This window comes from Moschus berezovskii, chromosome 23, assembly GCF_049115385.1.
Source record: "Moschus berezovskii isolate FMDL1 chromosome 23, NW_MosBer_1.0, whole genome shotgun sequence".
NCBI classification, from domain to species: Eukaryota; Metazoa; Chordata; class Mammalia; order Artiodactyla; family Moschidae; genus Moschus; species Moschus berezovskii.
This window is the reverse complement of record NC_142482.1, coordinates 17100349-17117419: the sequence shown is the minus strand read 5'-3', so window position 1 is coordinate 17117419 and position 17071 is coordinate 17100349. Positions and strand designations below refer to the sequence as shown.

General features: G+C 37.0%; 1 protein-coding gene across 1 annotated transcript in view; it reads left to right on the top strand.

Moving 5' to 3' along the window:
- The first annotated feature begins 358 nt into the window (after positions 1-358).
- The window catches only part of GFRAL (GDNF family receptor alpha like), an 88189-nt gene continuing 71476 nt past the window's right edge, over positions 359-17071 (top strand). Inside the window, 3 exon segments of the mRNA XM_088831513.1 lie at positions 359-380; positions 4974-5105; positions 8022-8174. Of these exon segments, the coding sequence (XP_088687639.1) occupies positions 359-380; positions 4974-5105; positions 8022-8174 (307 nt within the window).

Below are 17071 nucleotides of genomic sequence, written 5' to 3'. Positions count from 1 at the left end.
GGTTTGTATACAAAACAGTTTAGTATTCTAGTTGAAGGAGAAAATAAAAGCACCTTCTTCCCTGAATGTGCAGGGGATGTATCATTTCTTAGTATTTGGCTCTTGGGCTTTCTTAGAAGCATAATATCCGAGATCAGTACACTCAGAAGAAAATAATTGAATTTGGACCTAATTAGGAAAGTTCACAGCTCAGGAAAGATTGGTGAGCAAGCGGTGACAGGAAGCCGCCTTGAATCGGGGATGCTTTCAGAAAGCAGCAGTAGAAACCAAAGCTTTGTTCTGTACAGTCACTGTTAAGGAGGTTGTTGGAAAAACACATCTGCTTTTCTTGCAGGTAAACAGCCCTAAGTTGGCCACCATGATAGTCTTCATTTTCTTCGGTAAGTGAATTATTCTTCTGGTTTATCTGAATTCATAACATTAATTCTTTGTGAATCAAATGGTGTCTCCAGTCACTTAAATACCAAGCTAACAAAGGTTTATAATATAAAGTATTAATTATAAATTTGTACTCTAACATAGCTTATTACTTTTACAAAAGTGTATGCTTACTTTTACTCATTTATAACTCTATAGAAAATGCACAATGTGAGGATTGCATTTTACCACTCAGATTTTTTCTTATATATATATATAAAATATACTAATCCAGTTACTTCAGGAAATTGATTAGGGTTTATAAAACTTACATATATATTAGAGCCTTTTAGAAATGAAACCTTCTGGTATTTATTTACAAGTTATAAGATGACAAAGTTCATGTTCCATTTTTCTTTTAATTTAAACTGAAACAAGATCCATTCAGTTTCCTTTATTTTAGATGTTAATATGTATTAAATAGGAGACAGTTCATAGAGTAACACAACACAATCCCAAATGCTTCACATTTCAGTTAATTTTTATAACCCAGAGATAAAGTGTGAGCTTCTCTCTGTAAAAATAATGTATGCTTAAAGTAGAATCTATGTAGAGCTACTTGGTATACATGTGACTGGAGAAGCTATTATATATTCCTCAGCATGCAGTAGAATCTACAAACTGAATTCAGAAAAAGGGATAGTTATAATTGTAGATGAGTATTAATACTTCACTAATTAAAACAAAGCCAGTACATTTTCTGGTTACTCTCTGCCAACAGGTATTGATGAATAAAGGCATACTTGTGGGCAAGAAAACAAAGAGATTATTTCAAATTGTGTTGAACATAAAAAAGAGTCTAAATAGATTTAGTCAAAATTAAAGCAAGAAGGAAAGGAATTTTTTATATATTTATGTATTTTCAGATTTGGAGGATTAAATACTAGTTATTCAAAATTTTGGTCCTTGTACTGATTTCCAACAATGTTTCTTATTTCTATTATTTATAATAAGGAAAAATCTAGGAGACTTTAATTTTTGAATCTTAGGCAGCAATATAATGAGATACACAGAATATATTACAATCTCATTATGTATAAATATATACAATCTCATTGAAACAACAGTAACAGCTTCCTGTTTTCAACTTTCACTTCTGAATTAACTTTGTCAGTAGATTGCAAGAAGGAGGGAAATCCTATCTAACACTTAGGGTCAAAATTATGCTATTTGATAGGTTTAACCAATATTTCCCATAATGCATTCTTTGGAATATTTATTCAACCCCATTTAAATAAAATCTTATGATGCCAGAAAGTTCTGCAGCCAAAGAAATATGAGACATAGTGAATTCTTAAGACAAAGCTCTAAATATCCTAAAGAGTATTTAAGAGGGTGAAAAAATGTGCACTATTCTCCATCTTATTTATTTTTAAATAGGACCTGTTTTTCACTTGGCATTTCAAGAGGATCCTTGAAAACTCCTGTCTTAAATATATGGCCACAAGTCCTAGTCAGGAATGGATAAGATTTTGGAAAGTTATCATTTATTTGATTCTTCTGGGTCAAATCCTTGAAGTGGTTTTCCTACTTGATTCAGTATTTCTTCTGAGTGGAAGATGTGAAAAATCATGTAAAACAATCAAATTGTTATTCAACCTAGAATTTTAAATATGAAAGAAAATAAAACACATTTGGAAAAGATAATATGTAGAATACATTAATGATCATTGCACTGACATACCAGCGAGATTTTGATAATCTACTCAGGAGACCATCACCTGTTTCTTGAGAGAAGTAGTCCCAAGATATAATGATCAGTGCAAATAAAGCTGTAGCCTCTTATATATTGAGTTTCTGACATAAAATCCTTACTTCAGTATCTTTGGCACAGAATGAAAGTGGCTCTTTTTCTCTTTCTTTAGGCTTTCTTTTTTTTTTAAATTTTTAACTAATTTATTTTAATTGGAAGCTAATTACTTTGCAACATTGTAGTGGTTTTTGCCATACATTGACATGAATCAGCCATGGGTGTACATGTGTTCCCTATCATCAGGCTTTCTAACCTAGAACAAAAACTTGGCTAGGTGAGGTTATCCATGAACACACAAAAACAGAAAGCTGATATGTCAATTTCCACTCCAGCCCTCAACAAGAAAAATGTAACCAAGCCACACTCACGAGCCTAATCTCCAAATACAGTGACTCAGTCAGCAGTACATACGATCCAAACAGTTGACATGGATTCTCCTTAGAAGAGGCTTGGAACGAGACAGCAAAAGAGACACAGATGTATAGAACAGTCTTTTGGACTCTGTGGGAGAGGGCGAGTGTGGGATGATTTGGAGAATGGCATTGAAACATATATTGTATTATGTATATTATAATACATATATATTATGTATATTATCATATGTGAAATGAATCGCTAGTCCAGGTTCGACGCATGATACAGGATGCTCGGGGCTGGTGCACTGGGATGATCCAGAGGGATGGGATGGGGAGGGAGGGGGAGGGGGGTTCAAGATGGGGAACACATGTACACCCAGGGCGGATTCATGTCAATGTATGGCAAAACCAATACAATATTGTAATTAGCCTCCAATTAAAATTTTAAAAATAACATAAAATAAAAGAGAAGGGGCAAAGGAAGACAAAATATAGACTTTGTCAATGTATGGCTGATTTTAAGAGACCTGAGGGATACCTTGTGAAGAGAAGATACTATTTCTATCACACATTGTATAGTTTTGGTTTTATGTAGAGCACAAGGCAATTGCACAATATCAACCTTATAAAAAGGATGTTATGGCTTTACCTGAAGCCTATAACTCTGTGTGGTGACAGGTCACTCATAATTATCATCACCTTTTAAAAATTCAGATAATTTGACTCTGATTAAGACATACCTTTTCGGTCTCTTGATTACAGCTAATATACTGTCTTTAAAATTCAATTGTAATTTCCATATTTTTCCATGGATTGAGTAAGCAAGTGTCAGTTTGTCTGCTTGCAGAAATCAGTTTGAATAATTAGTACAATACATTAACGTTGCTACTTTGAAAAACTTGCTGAAACCTTTTCTCTTCTATACAAAATAACTTGTAAATATCTGAAAGATGGTATATTTGTTGAATACTATCAGTTATTTATATATAACTCATCCATAAGCAGTATTTAAGTTGGTTAAATCAGCATGCATTTATTGAATATATGTAATGCATCATTGCACTGATGATGAGCATACTATTGTGAATTATTCCTAATGCCTGCTGAGTAAAATCCCAGAACCCAGCGATAAAGACAAACACGTAAATACACACTTTCATTATAGAGCAGTAAATTCTATAGTTGGGAAGGTTCCAAGATTGTAGTGACACAGGCCAGGGATGTTAAATTCAATTTGAATGGAGGAAAGAGGTATTGAATTTAGGAACAGTTTCCGTAAAATTGGTAGTTATTGTGTTGAGTCTTAAAGGACCAAAAAGGCTTAGTTCAGAATAAAAAGAAAAATAGCGTCTGGTAGTGACCACATAGTAAATGCTCAGCATGGAGAAACTATAAATGCTTGAGGACTAGATTGCACACGATGAAGAATATGAGAGTCATGCTTTGAGGAACCATTCAAAGGATGAGGCAGAGACTGGAATGGTGCATAAGGCAGAGTAAGGGGCGTAAAGAATTTACCTGAATAAGGTGAAGGCAGAGTGACTGTCTGATGAGTTGGTCAATTCGCAAGATGAGAATCAATGATCTATGCAAGAGTGGATGTGGGAGAGTGAAACTGGGGCTAGAAAAGGAACCTATCATGAACCCAAGCTTCCTAGTATGGGTGCATTGTGGATGGTAGCATTGCTGATGAAACAGGTGGTCCAACAGATGAGGAGGACAATATCGACGATAGTATTATATGGAAGTGTGTCTGGAACATTTAGGTGGAAAAAACAGCATCTGTAACTAAAATATTGGAAAATAACAAGATTGCATTAGATATCTGAGACTCATCAATCTTGAGATTTTAGTTAAAACCATAAGTACATGGAGTTGTCCACGATGAGTATGTAAAATGGGAATGAGAAAAGCCTGAGGACAGAACCTAAGCTACAAATACACTTTAACAGAAAAGTAAGAGGATCCTGGGAAGAATGCCATGAGCAGAAAATATCAAATGAAGAAGTATCAAGAGAATTAGAAGGGAGGGTTGCCAAAAGAAAAAAGTTTCAAGAACAAAGTGACGACAGAATTCCCAATATAAAAGCAGGCAAGATGAAGTCTTTATAAACTATTAAGTTCACGTTATGGAGATTATTTGGGGGCATTTTTCAGAACAGTTTCAATGGAACAATAGTCATAACAATAAATTACAAGTTGAGAAATAAATAGGCAGAAATAAAAAAAGTGGGAAAATACATATGTTTTGTTTAAGAATCTTATATAAAAGAAACAAATCTATAGCTGGAGGGGAGGTTAAGATCCATTCTAGTTTTTTTAATGACTTAATCACATTTCCATTTTCATAATTCTGGCCTTGATTATTAATAACTTAGGTTTGAAGGAAATAACTACCATGTTGTCATATTGCTGTTTGTGTTGTTCTCTTGCTGTTGTTCTTCAAGCTCTGGGGCTATGCTTGAACAAGTCCACTTCCCCAACCACAGATTGCGCGTATTTAAGAGAGCTCTGCCTAAGCAATGCCAATGGTTGTGAGCATGCCTGGAGAATAATGGAAGATGCCTGCAACGCGTCAGGTAAAACAAGTAGTTTAAAATGCACTCGAATACCTTCTATTTACTGAGATAAAAAATAGAAATTGGTCATTTTTTTTTTCACTGTCCTGCTGCTGCTGCTGGTGCTGCTAAGTCACTTCAGTCGTGTCCGACTCTGTGTGACCCCATAGACGGAAGCCCACCAGGCTCCCCTGTCCCTGGGATTCTCCAGGCAAGAACACTGGAGTGGGTTGCCATTTCCTTCTCCAATGTGTGAAAGTGAAAGTGAAGTCGCTCAGTCGTGTCCGACCCTTAGCAACCCCACGGACGGCAGCCTACCAGGCTCCGCCATAGAAACTAAGTTTTTCTCTAAACACCTTACTTAAATTTGGTATTCAAGTGATTCACCTTCAGTTACTTATTAGTGAATTTAGACACCTGAGAGTATTCTTTTAAAACATTTTCTCTTTTTGGCTGTGCTGGGTCTTCATTGCTGCACACAGGTATTTCCTTGTTGTAGAGCATGGGCTCTGGGCAATGGGCTTCAGTGGTTGTGGCACACAGGCTCAGTTGCTCATTGCCTGTGGAATCTTCTCAGACTGGGGACCGAGCCTGTGTCCCCAGCACTGGCAGGCAAATCCTTAACCACTGGACCACCATTACTCAAGAACCTTAATGCGCTGACACTGCAGGCAACTTTATGCAAGGTTTCAGATTATTCTTTTACTTCTTTTACAATGTATAATATTACAGTTATACACATGGCTCTCAAAAACATGGCAACATTTTTTCAAATAAAATATTTTTATATGTTACTATGTCAGTGATAACATAGAAAGATGATGTTTGTGAAAATCAAACATATTATTTGCATGAATGTAACATGAGTTTTATATTCTTTCAACATATATACCATCTTCCATTTCAACTGTGTCAAGAGCAAGTTAAAATATATTTTTATTTTCAGTTTGTCCTACATTCCAAACATGTGAAGGGAGGCCCAAGGGGTTAGAGAATATGAAGATTAAAAAGTCATTGTCATTTGTTTAAAAGAAAAAAAAATCTTAGCTATATCAAGTAGCTGAATATATGTTGAATGAGAGCATTATTGTCAGACTCCATTCACTAAATTCGATAAAATGATTATGTAGGGGATAATATCCTAATACTATTAGGACAGAACATTTCATTAAAAGCTTTTTCTAACATGACAATTTTATCAGCTTGTATAATGAGTGTGATAATACCATAAAAACCCAATAAATTGTTGGCACATTCAATAAGAGAAATCCAAAGTGAAAAATAAAAACTATATTTTTTCATGGCTCACTTTATTTCTCCAGCCACTTCATAGAAGAATAAATTCCGTACTGCTTGGACCCTTATCTATCTGCCATTGCTCCTTCTACCTTCCAAAGATGTAAGGTGAAGCATGTTGGATTAAGAGACAACAATCTATAGTTCTGACAATGTAAAAATTTACAATCTCTACTATCAGAGCTCCTGTCCAGCCACAAGATCTCAAGGAATTACACAGAATGTAGGCAAGGAGTGAGATTTCTTCTCTTCCTTGCCCTTGAACAGGGTGCGTGCGATGTTCAAAGGCCAAAGAGAGTTATAGGTCTCTATTCAACATTCCATTCAGTCAGTTCAGTCGCTCAGTCGTGTCCGACTCTTTGCGACCCCATGGACTGCGGCACGCCAGGCTTCCCTGTCCATCGCCAACTCCCAGAGCTTGCTCAAACTCGTCCATCGAGTCGGTGATGACATCCAACCATTTCATCCTCGTTCGTCCCCTTCTCCTCCCACCTTCAATCTTTCCCATCATCAAGGTCTTTTCTAAACAGTCAATTCTTTGCATCAGGTAAGCAAAGTATTGGAGTTTCAGCTTCAACATCAGTTCTTCCAATGAATATTCAGGACTGATTTCCCTTAGGCTTGACTGGTTGGATCTCCTTGCAGTCCAAGGGACTCTCAAGAGTCTTCTCCAACACCACAGTTCAAAAGCAACATTCTCATTACAGTTCAGGAAAAGATTTTCAAAGGCAAATTTTCTCAAATAGCACAATAATTTTAAGATGAGAATAAAGGACAATGACAAAAAAAATCCGTTATTTGTTTTGATAATGAAGCTCCTTGGTATATTTTATACGGTAACTTAGACTACTGCATTCAGTGTATCATAAATTATAACACAATTATTGAATTCAGTGTACAAATAGCAAGTAATTTACAGTGAATGGTAAGACTTGCATAATTATACCACGCATGAAGCTGAAATAAAAATATTCTCAAATACACAAATCAAATGTACTCAAGAAGTTTTATTCAGGAATGATGAATAAAAGAAAATAGTTGGGTAATGAATAAGGCTTTCTATATTAAAGCAGAGTGTGAAATGTTGGTAATTACAAAAGATGCAATAATATTTACTGAGTGCTTTCTAAGTGTCAGGACCATGTCTTTTTATATGATAAATTTAAAGCCACTTGGATGTCTCTTACTATAATCTTGGAATGGCATATAAAATAAAATAGCAGATTAAGATCAAATAGCTAATAAAATTGCTAAACAGACAAAACAGATAAAATTACAGAGTATTCTGGTTGCCTCATTTTAAAGGCAGCCTTGATTATTATTAAAGAGCACAAATTGGCATTCTAAGTGAGGACAAAGTTCTTTTAAAATACAGAAAGTTTTAGTCTATTTTAGAAAGAAAATACTGGGGGTGAAAACAGTAGAAATAGATTTTTTTTTTTTTTGCTTGAAAAATCAATTTTATACTTGCTGTAGTAACTCCAGATAATTTCACTCTAACAATGAATTACTAAAATCAAGATATTAAAAGCTTTGGGTAGGAGGTGCTACCCTAAGGTTTAACATAGTTTGGATAGGAGGACTCAAAACTTTTATTCAGATTAATATCTAGAATGTTATATGTTTTACTGTGAAATCCAGGCAACACCTGCCAGATGAAGGATTCATCCAGCTGTGACCTAAGTATCCAGTCCTTAGCGGAAAGCAACTTACAGTTTAAAGATTGTCTCTGCTCTGATGACCTTTACTGCACTATTAACAAATTGCTTGGGAAAAAATGCATCAATGAATCAGGTAATACATTGTTATATGAAATGCTTACAGTCACGCAAAAGAAAGTACAATGTCAAAAAGAACCACAGCTATGTAGTTTGATGAATTATTTTGTTTTTTATGTGGTGATTTGAAATTTAAGGTTCTATGAAGTGTAGGTCTCAGTAAGTATATGACATATTTCTATAATCGCAAACCACAATTTCAAGCTTCATTCAATAATAATTCATTAGGATGATAGATTCACTCATTCGGTACCTTCATTTGTGAGGTTCACCATGGCTTTGTACAAGACTTAAATGATAAAAGATAAATAAGGTACATTTTTTCTTCGTAAAGGAAACAAGACCTTTTGAAAAAGATCAAAGCGTAACCACTTACCTAGCATTGTTCTTGCCTTTGCACAGGTGCATTTAATTGTTTAATATGCATTTATTTACTGCATACTCAAGGTGTCTGCCTGATGGTGAATTAAAGTGAAGTCATTCAGACGTGTCCAACTCTTTGCCTACCACACTCCTCCGTCCATGGGATTTTCCAGGCAAGAATACTGGAGTGGGTTGCCACTTCCATCTGCAGGGGATCTTCCCGACCAAGGGATCGAACCTGGGTCTCCCGCATTGTAGGCAGATGCTTTACCATATAAGCCACCAGGGAAGTCCTGGTGTCATATGGTGAAATATGTCATATGATGAAGTAGTGGTATTCAAAATAGTCGGCTCATGTCTTGAGAGTATGTGCAGATTTTCCAAGGGATGCGTGGCATCCAGTAATTGGAAAATCATCAGCTTCTAGATCCTCAATGTCTTTATGTGCGCTCCCGCAGAAGTGGTTAGGAATGCACCTGTTATCATAAAATTCTCACCTTTTCTTTTTCAGAATCACCCTTCCCCCACTTTATAAGAGAGAAGTTTATCTTTCATCTATCTTAAATGGTCACATAGCCCAACCTCTTCAATTTTTCATAGTAAACTTACTAGACAGTTTCCTGTTCCATCATTTTGCCTTTTCCAAAATTTCATATAAATGAAATTATATAACATGTAGTCTTTTGAACCAGTTTTCTTTTATTTAAAATTATCCATTTGCATTCGCCAAAAAAAATTGTCCTCTTTTTAGAGAATTAGTATTCCATTGTATGGTTATTCCTTGAATTGGTTATCCACTCACCACTGCAAGTCACTGGCATTGTTTCCAGATTTGTAGAGATTATAAACCTGCTGTAAATACTCACACACAATATTTGTACAAATATGTTATTTCTCCTCAGTAAAAAATTATTGGGTCATATAGTAAAGTGTATGTTTAACTTTATAAGAAACTTTCATAGTATATTTCAAATTTGAAGTAACCATAAATGTATGAAAGTTCTGGTTGCTCCACATTCAGGCTAGGACTTGATTTCTGTTTGTTTGTGTGTGTGTGTGTTTTACATTTCAAAACATGTTTAATGGTATCACACTGATAATTTACACTTAAATAATAATAATGTTGACCATATTTTCATGTGCTTATGTGCCAAAGAAATATATTATGTGGCTTCAAAATTATGTGGCTTAGGTTTTCCATTTAGGTGTATGATGTGTTTTGAGTCAATTTTCATAAGGGATGCAAGCTAACACTCAGATATGTTCCATTGCCGTACGGACGTCTAACTGTCCGTCACATTTGTTGAAGACACTTTCAGTTTCAATGTTCTCAAAAGATCGCTGGGCTGTATACTAGTGGCTGTCGTCCCAGGTTTTCCAGTCTGTCCCAGTGATGTATGTATTTCTATACTTTTGCCAACGCTCCACAGTCTAATTTAGTGCAGTTTCATGAGATGTCTTGAAAGCAAGTTGGGTTAATTCCTATCATTTTTTTCTTTTAAATAATTGGATTTGAAAGATATTTGTTGGATTTATGTTGAATTTTTATTTTTGTTTGTATTTTACTCTTTATTGTAGCTTCTGTCTCTCTAAGTTGTTCTTAATATTCCCAAATTGTCCTTTAAACATCTTGAAGGAGTTAAGATGATGTGATTTTCTTGTACAGGTACCAGAAATTCATGTCCTTTTTTCTCTCTTTTTGTCTCTATCTCTCTGTATTTCTCTCTCTTTTTTCTCTCAATTCCTCTCACAGTTTTCCTCTACATTATTTTGTTGTTGTTGTTGCATTTGATTTGACTTGAAATTATTGATTAACTCATCACTCTTCGTTTCTTAAGATGAAATCTTATATCACTGATTTGAGATTGCTTTTCTTATTTAAACATTTCATTACATAAATTTCCTTCCAAGTGGTGCTTTAGTTACATCCACTAATTTTAATTAAATAAAAATGTGTTTTCATTTTTATTAAGTTCAAAATAGTTTCTTATTTTACTTCTGACTTCATTTTTGTTTCAAGAGTTTTTCATAATACCATTGTTTAGTTTCCAAATATTTGAGTATTCCTTAGATATCTTTGCTCAGTTCAGTTCAGTTCAGTTCAGTCGCTCAGTCGTGTCCGACTCTCCGCGATCCCATGAATCACAGATCGCCAGGCCTCCCTGTCCATCACTAACTCCCGGAGTACACTCAAACTCATGTCCACAGAGTCGGTGATGCCATCCAGCCATCTCATTCTCTGTCGTCCCCTTCTCCTCCCGCCCCCAACCTTTCCCAGCATCAAAGTCTTTTCCAGTGAGTCAACTTGTCGCATGAGGTGGCCAAAGTATTGCAGTTTCAGCTTCAGCATCAGTCCCTCCAATGAACATCCAGGATTGATCTCCTCTATAATGGACTGGTTGGAGCTCCTTGCAGTATAAGGGACTCTCAAGAGTCTTCTCCAACACCACAGTTCAAAAGCATCGATTCTTCGGTGATCAGCTCTCTTCACAGTCCAACTCTCACATCCATACATGACCACGGGAAAAACCATTGCCTTGACTAGACGGACCTTGGTTGGCAAAGTAATGTCTCTGCTTTTTAAAATACTATCAAGGTTGGTCATAACTTTCCTTCCAAGGAGCAAGCGTCTTTTAATTCATGGCTGCAATCAGAATCTGCAGTGATTTTGGAGCCCAAAAAAATAAAGTCTGACACTGTTTCCACTGTTTTTCCATCTATTTCCCATGAAGTGATGGGACCAGATGCCATGATCTTTGTTTTCTGAATGTTGAGCTTCAAGCCAACCTTTTCACTCTCCTCTTTCACTTTCATCAAGAGGCTTTTGAGTTCCTCTTCACTTTCTGCCATAAGGGTAGTGTCATCTGCATATCCACTTTCACACATTGGAGAAGGAAATGGCAACCCACTCCAGTGTTCTTGCCTGGAGAATCCCAGGGACGGGGGAGCCTGGTGGGCTTCCATCTATGGGGTCACACAGAGTCGGACACGACTGGAGTGACTTAGCAGCAGCAGCAGCAGCATCTGCATATCTGAGGTTATTGATATTTCTCCCAGCAATCTTGATTCCAGCTTGTGCTTCTTCCAGCCCAGCGTTCCTCATGATGTACTCTGCATATAAGTTAAATAAGCAGGGTGACAATATACAACCTTGACGTACACCTTTTCCTATTTGGAACCAGTCTGTTGTTCCATGTCCAGTTCTAACTGTTGCTTCCTGACCTGCATACAGGTTTCTCAAGAGGAAGGTCAGGTGGTCTGGGATTCCCATTTCTTTCAGAATGTTCCACAGTTTATTGTGATTGACACAGTCAAAGGCTTTGGCATAGTCAATGAAGCAGAAATAGATGTTTTTCTGAAACTCTCTTGCTTTCTCCATGATCCAGTGGATGTTGGCAATTTGATCTCTGGTGCCTCTGCCTTTTCTAAAACCTGCTTGAACATCTGGGAGTTCACGGTTCACATACGGCTGAAGCCTGGCTTGGAGAATTTTGAGCATGACTTTACTAGTGTGTGAGATGAGTGCAATTGTGCAGTAGTTTGAGCATTCTTTAGCATTGCCTTTCTTTGGGATTGGAATGAAGACTGACCTCTTCCAGTCCTGTGGCCACTGCTGAGTTTTCCAAATCTGCTGGCATATTGAGTGCAGCACTTTCACAGCATCATCTTCCAAGACTTGAAATAGCTCAACTGGAATTTCATCACCTCCACTAGCTTTGTTAGTAGTGATTCTTTCTAAGGCCCACTTGACTTCACATTCCAAGATGTCTGGCTCTAGGTCAGTGATCACGTTATCGTGACTATCTTGGTTGTGAAGATCTTTTTTGTACAGTTCTTCTGTGTATTCCTGCCACCTCTTCTTAATATCTTCTGCTTCTGTTAGGACCATACCATTTCTGTCCTTTATCGAGCCCATCTTTGCATGAAATGTTCCCTTAGAATCTCTAATTTTCTTGAAGAGGTCTCTTGTTTTTCCTATTCTGTTGTTTTCCTCTATTTCTTTGCATTGATCACTGAGAATTGCTATTCTTTGGAATTCTGCATTCAGATGCTTATATCTTTCCTTTTCTCCTTTGCTTTTTGCCTCTCTTCTTTTCACAGCTATTTGTAAGGCTTCCTCAGACAGCCATTTTGCTTTTTTGCATTTCTTTTCCATGGGGATGGTCTTGGTCCCTGTGTCCTGTACAATGTCACGAACCTCCGTCCAGAGTTCATCAGGCACTCTATCAATCAGATCTAGTCCCTTAAATCTATTTCTCACTTCCACTGTATAATCATAAGGGATTTGATTGAGGTCATATCTGAATGGTCTAGTGGTTTTCCCTACTTTCTTCAATTTAAGTCTGAATTTCGCAATAAGGAGTTCACGATCTGAGCCACAGTCAGCTCCTGGTCTTGTTTTCGCTAACTGTATACAGCTTCTCCATCTTTGGTTGCAAAGAATATAATCAATCTGATTTCGGTGTTGACCATCTGGTGATGTCCATGTGTTCATCTCTAATTCCAATAGCATTATAGAACATATTTTATATGATGTCAATTCTTAATTAAAATGATAATTGCTAAATATCACCTATACAATGTGATACCCATGAGATGATACTTACTTGAGGTTATAGAGAAGAAATAATGGTTCCCTGGTGCTCAGACAGTCAAGTGTCTGCCTGTAATGCGGGGGATCTAGGTTCTATCCCTGGGTTGGGAAGATCCCCTGGAAAAGGAAATGGCAATCCACTCCAGTATTTTTGCCAGGAAAATCCCATGGACAGAAGAGCTTGGTAGGCTATAATCCATGGGGTCGCAAAGAGTCAGACACAACTGAGCGACTTCATCTGAATTTTTTTTTTTTTTTGAATGGTGTCTCAGAAGTCTTCAAAGAAGAAATGACAGACTTGGGCCTTTTAGGGTGAATTGGACTCCTTGGGCAGATGAAATAAAATGATATTCCAGACAGAGGAAATAGAATGAAACAGGAGACACTGGGAAGAAACACATTCCTGATTAGGTTGGATTATAGGACAGAGGAGTCAGGAGATGATACTGGAAAGAAATCAGACTTTTGAGGAACTGCTAATGCACTTTGAACAGAAGAATCTGGAATCAGTATTTTTGAGGACTCCATTGGGGATGGTTTAGAGGATGGAATGGAGGCAGAGTAAGATGCAGGCCAAGGATAAGAGCCAACAGAATAATTTGGGAGACATGTGACACGTGCCTAAACTTCTGCACTGGTGCTGAGGACTGCAAGGAGAAGAGACACTTAAGAAATGCTTATGACTCATAATCAGCGGGAATTGGCTACCACCGGATATGAGGAGTGGGGAATGTTATTAGATGTGTGACACAAGTTGCTGGCTTGGGACAAGGGTATCACTCTGTATGGAGACAGGGCTGAACGACAACAGGGGTGAATTACACTTGGAGAGTGTGCATGGAGGTGGCACACTGGCACATTTGTGTTAAGAAGGTTAGTACCTTGCTTTACATTTCACATGATGAATATATAGTTTAGAAAAAGCAATGATAGGGCATTTGGCTGGCATTTGGAAACATGCATCTTGCATTGAGTACATGCAAGATATTTGTCAGTGGTTTGTAAGAAGCAGATACAAGCATGCAGGAGGATAAGACTGGCCAGAAAAAGATGTGACGTGAGAATATAAGTATTTTTATAATACTTTCATGACCTAGTTGAAGAAATCATAAGGAAGATTTTAAATACAGGGGAAAAAAATGAAGAATTTTCAAGCCAATGACAGAGAAAGACATAGAGAAAATAATCAACAGTAAACGCAGAGAAGCAAATAAGACAGAGACTAAAATGACATTAGTTACCTAATGAACAGGCCTTCCCTAGTTGTAGATTGAAGTAGGCTGAAACAAAAGCATATAGAAATACTAAAGTTATTTGTTGACTTTTGTTTCAAGATGGTAGGACTAGTTCATTTATGTCTTAATTACCATTTCTATCAGACCAATATGCAACAAAATATAGATACCAAAATATAGGTACATACAAATTTAGAGCACTTAAGCTGAAATCAGTCCCCATTTTTAAACCATTTTCTCCACAATAGATACTTAATAAATGCTACCCTGTGGTAATATTGATAAGGCAAGGATACAGATACCCTGCACAGAAGACCTGAATGATCTTACAAATGCACTTCATGACGGACCTGCTCTGACTATGGTCTTTACACTGAGCATTAGCTGCTTGCTTACAATTCAGCTTAGATTGAAAAAGGAAGTGCCAATTGAAGTCTTATTGTTTCATGTCAGCTGCAGCATCTCCCACCAACTCTTTGATCATCACTCCATCAGGATATGATCTTCCTCTCTCTCCCCCTCATTTGATTTTCCAAAATATTTCTCAACATATAATAGACATGTACTTTTCTGTTCTTTATTATAGATTGTAAGCTTATTGAGCAAATCAGTTTTTATATTTTTTCTTTTTTTTAATATGACAAATATTCAACACAGTGTCTGATATCTAGTACCTGATCAATAAATATATAATTAATTTGTAAACATATTTTGAACATCTAATTCATGTATTCATTCAAAAGGACTAATTATTCAGTTAATCAGTGTAGATAATAAGCACTGGAGGAGGGATATAAAGATAGGTTAAGAGAGTCCTTGCTCTTGGTTAACTAAATACAGAGCAGAGTAAAATTGACATATAGCCTGATTATTTCATTTAGCTTAGATTAAATATTTTAAAATATATAATTATCAATATAATGGAACAAACTATGTGCAGACAACATTAATTTATATACATCCCATATGCAAGTTTGCATATGCTGTCCAAAAGGGATAAGAGAGATGGTTCTGTGTTCGAGTAGATAAATCTCATTTAAATAATTATAACAATTCATGTGAGTTGTTATTTGATAGATGTGTAAAACTCTATTGCAGTGTGTGTTTCAAAACACATGCAGTAAAGAGTCTGTACTCTTAACAGTGCTTCTAACAATGCCCTGGTAGTCTTTAAGAAAACATTTCATATTATGAAGTCGATTATATTATGTTTATCTTGCATGCATGTGTGCAAGCTAAGTTGCTTTAGTTCAGCTCAATTCAGTTCAGTCGCTCGTCATGTCACTCTTTGCCACCCCATGGACTGCAGCACGTCAGGCCTCCCTGTCCATCACCATCTCCCAGAGTTTACTCAAACTCACGTCCACTGAGTCGGTGATGCCATCCAACCATCTCATCCTCTGTCATTCCTACTCCTCCTGCCTTCAATCTTTCCCAGCATCAAGGTCTTTTCCAATGAGTCAGCTCTTCGCATCCGGTGACCAAAATATTGGAGTTTCAGCTTCAGCATCAGTCCTTCTAATGAACACCCAGGACTGATCTCCTTTAGGATGGACTGGTAGGATCTCCTTGCAGTCCAAGGGACTCTCAAGAGTCTTCTCCAACACCACAGCTCAAAAGCATCAATTCTTTTGTGCTCAGCTTTCTTTATAGTCCAACTCTCACATCCATACATGACTACTGGAAAAACCATAGCCTTGACTAGACAGACCTTTGTTGGCAAAGTAATGTCTCTGCTTTTGAATATTCGGTCTAGGCTGGTCATAACTTTCCTTCCAAGCAGTAAGAGTCTTTTAATATCATGGCTGCAGTCACCATCTGCAGTGATTTTGGAGCCCAATAAAATAAAGTCAGCCACTGTTTCTACCATTTCCCCATCTATTTGCCATGAAGTGATGGGACCAGATGCCATGATCTTAGTTTTCTGAATGGTGAGCTTTAAGCCAGCTTTTTCACTCTCCTCTTTCACTTTCATCAAGAGGCTCTTTAGTTCTTCTTCACTTTCTGCCATAAGGGTGGAGTCATCTACATATCTGAGGTTATTGATATTTCTCCCAGCAATCTTGATTCCAGCTTGTGCTTCATCCAGCCCAGCATTTCTCATGATGTACTCTGCATATAAACTAAATAAGCAGGGTGACAATATACAGCCTTGATGTACTCCTTTTCCTATTTGGAACCAGTCTGTTGTTCCATGTCCAGTTCTGACTGTTGCTTCCTGACCTGTATACAGGTTTCTCAAGAGGCAGGTCAGGTGGTCTGGTATTCCCATCTCTTGAAGAATTTTTCAGAGTTTATTGTGATCCACACAATCAAAGGCTTTGACATAGTCAATAAAGCAGAATTAGATGTTTTTTTGGAACTCTCTTGCTTTTTTGATGATCCAACAGATGTTGGCAATTTGATCTCTTGTTCCTCTGCCTTTTCTAAACCCAGCTTGAACATCTGGAAATTCACGTTTCACATTTTAGTGAAGCCTAGCTTGGAGAATTTTGAGCATTACTTTACTAGCGTGTGAGATGAGTGCAATTGTGCAGTAGTTTGATCATTCTTTGGCATTGCCTTTCTTTGGGATTGGGATTAAAACTGACCTTTTCCAGTCCTGTGGCCACTGCTGAGTTTTCCAAATTTGCTGGCATATTGAATGCAGCACTTTCACAGCATCATCTTTTAGGATTTGAAATAGCTCAACTGGAATTGCATCACCTCCACTAGCTTTGT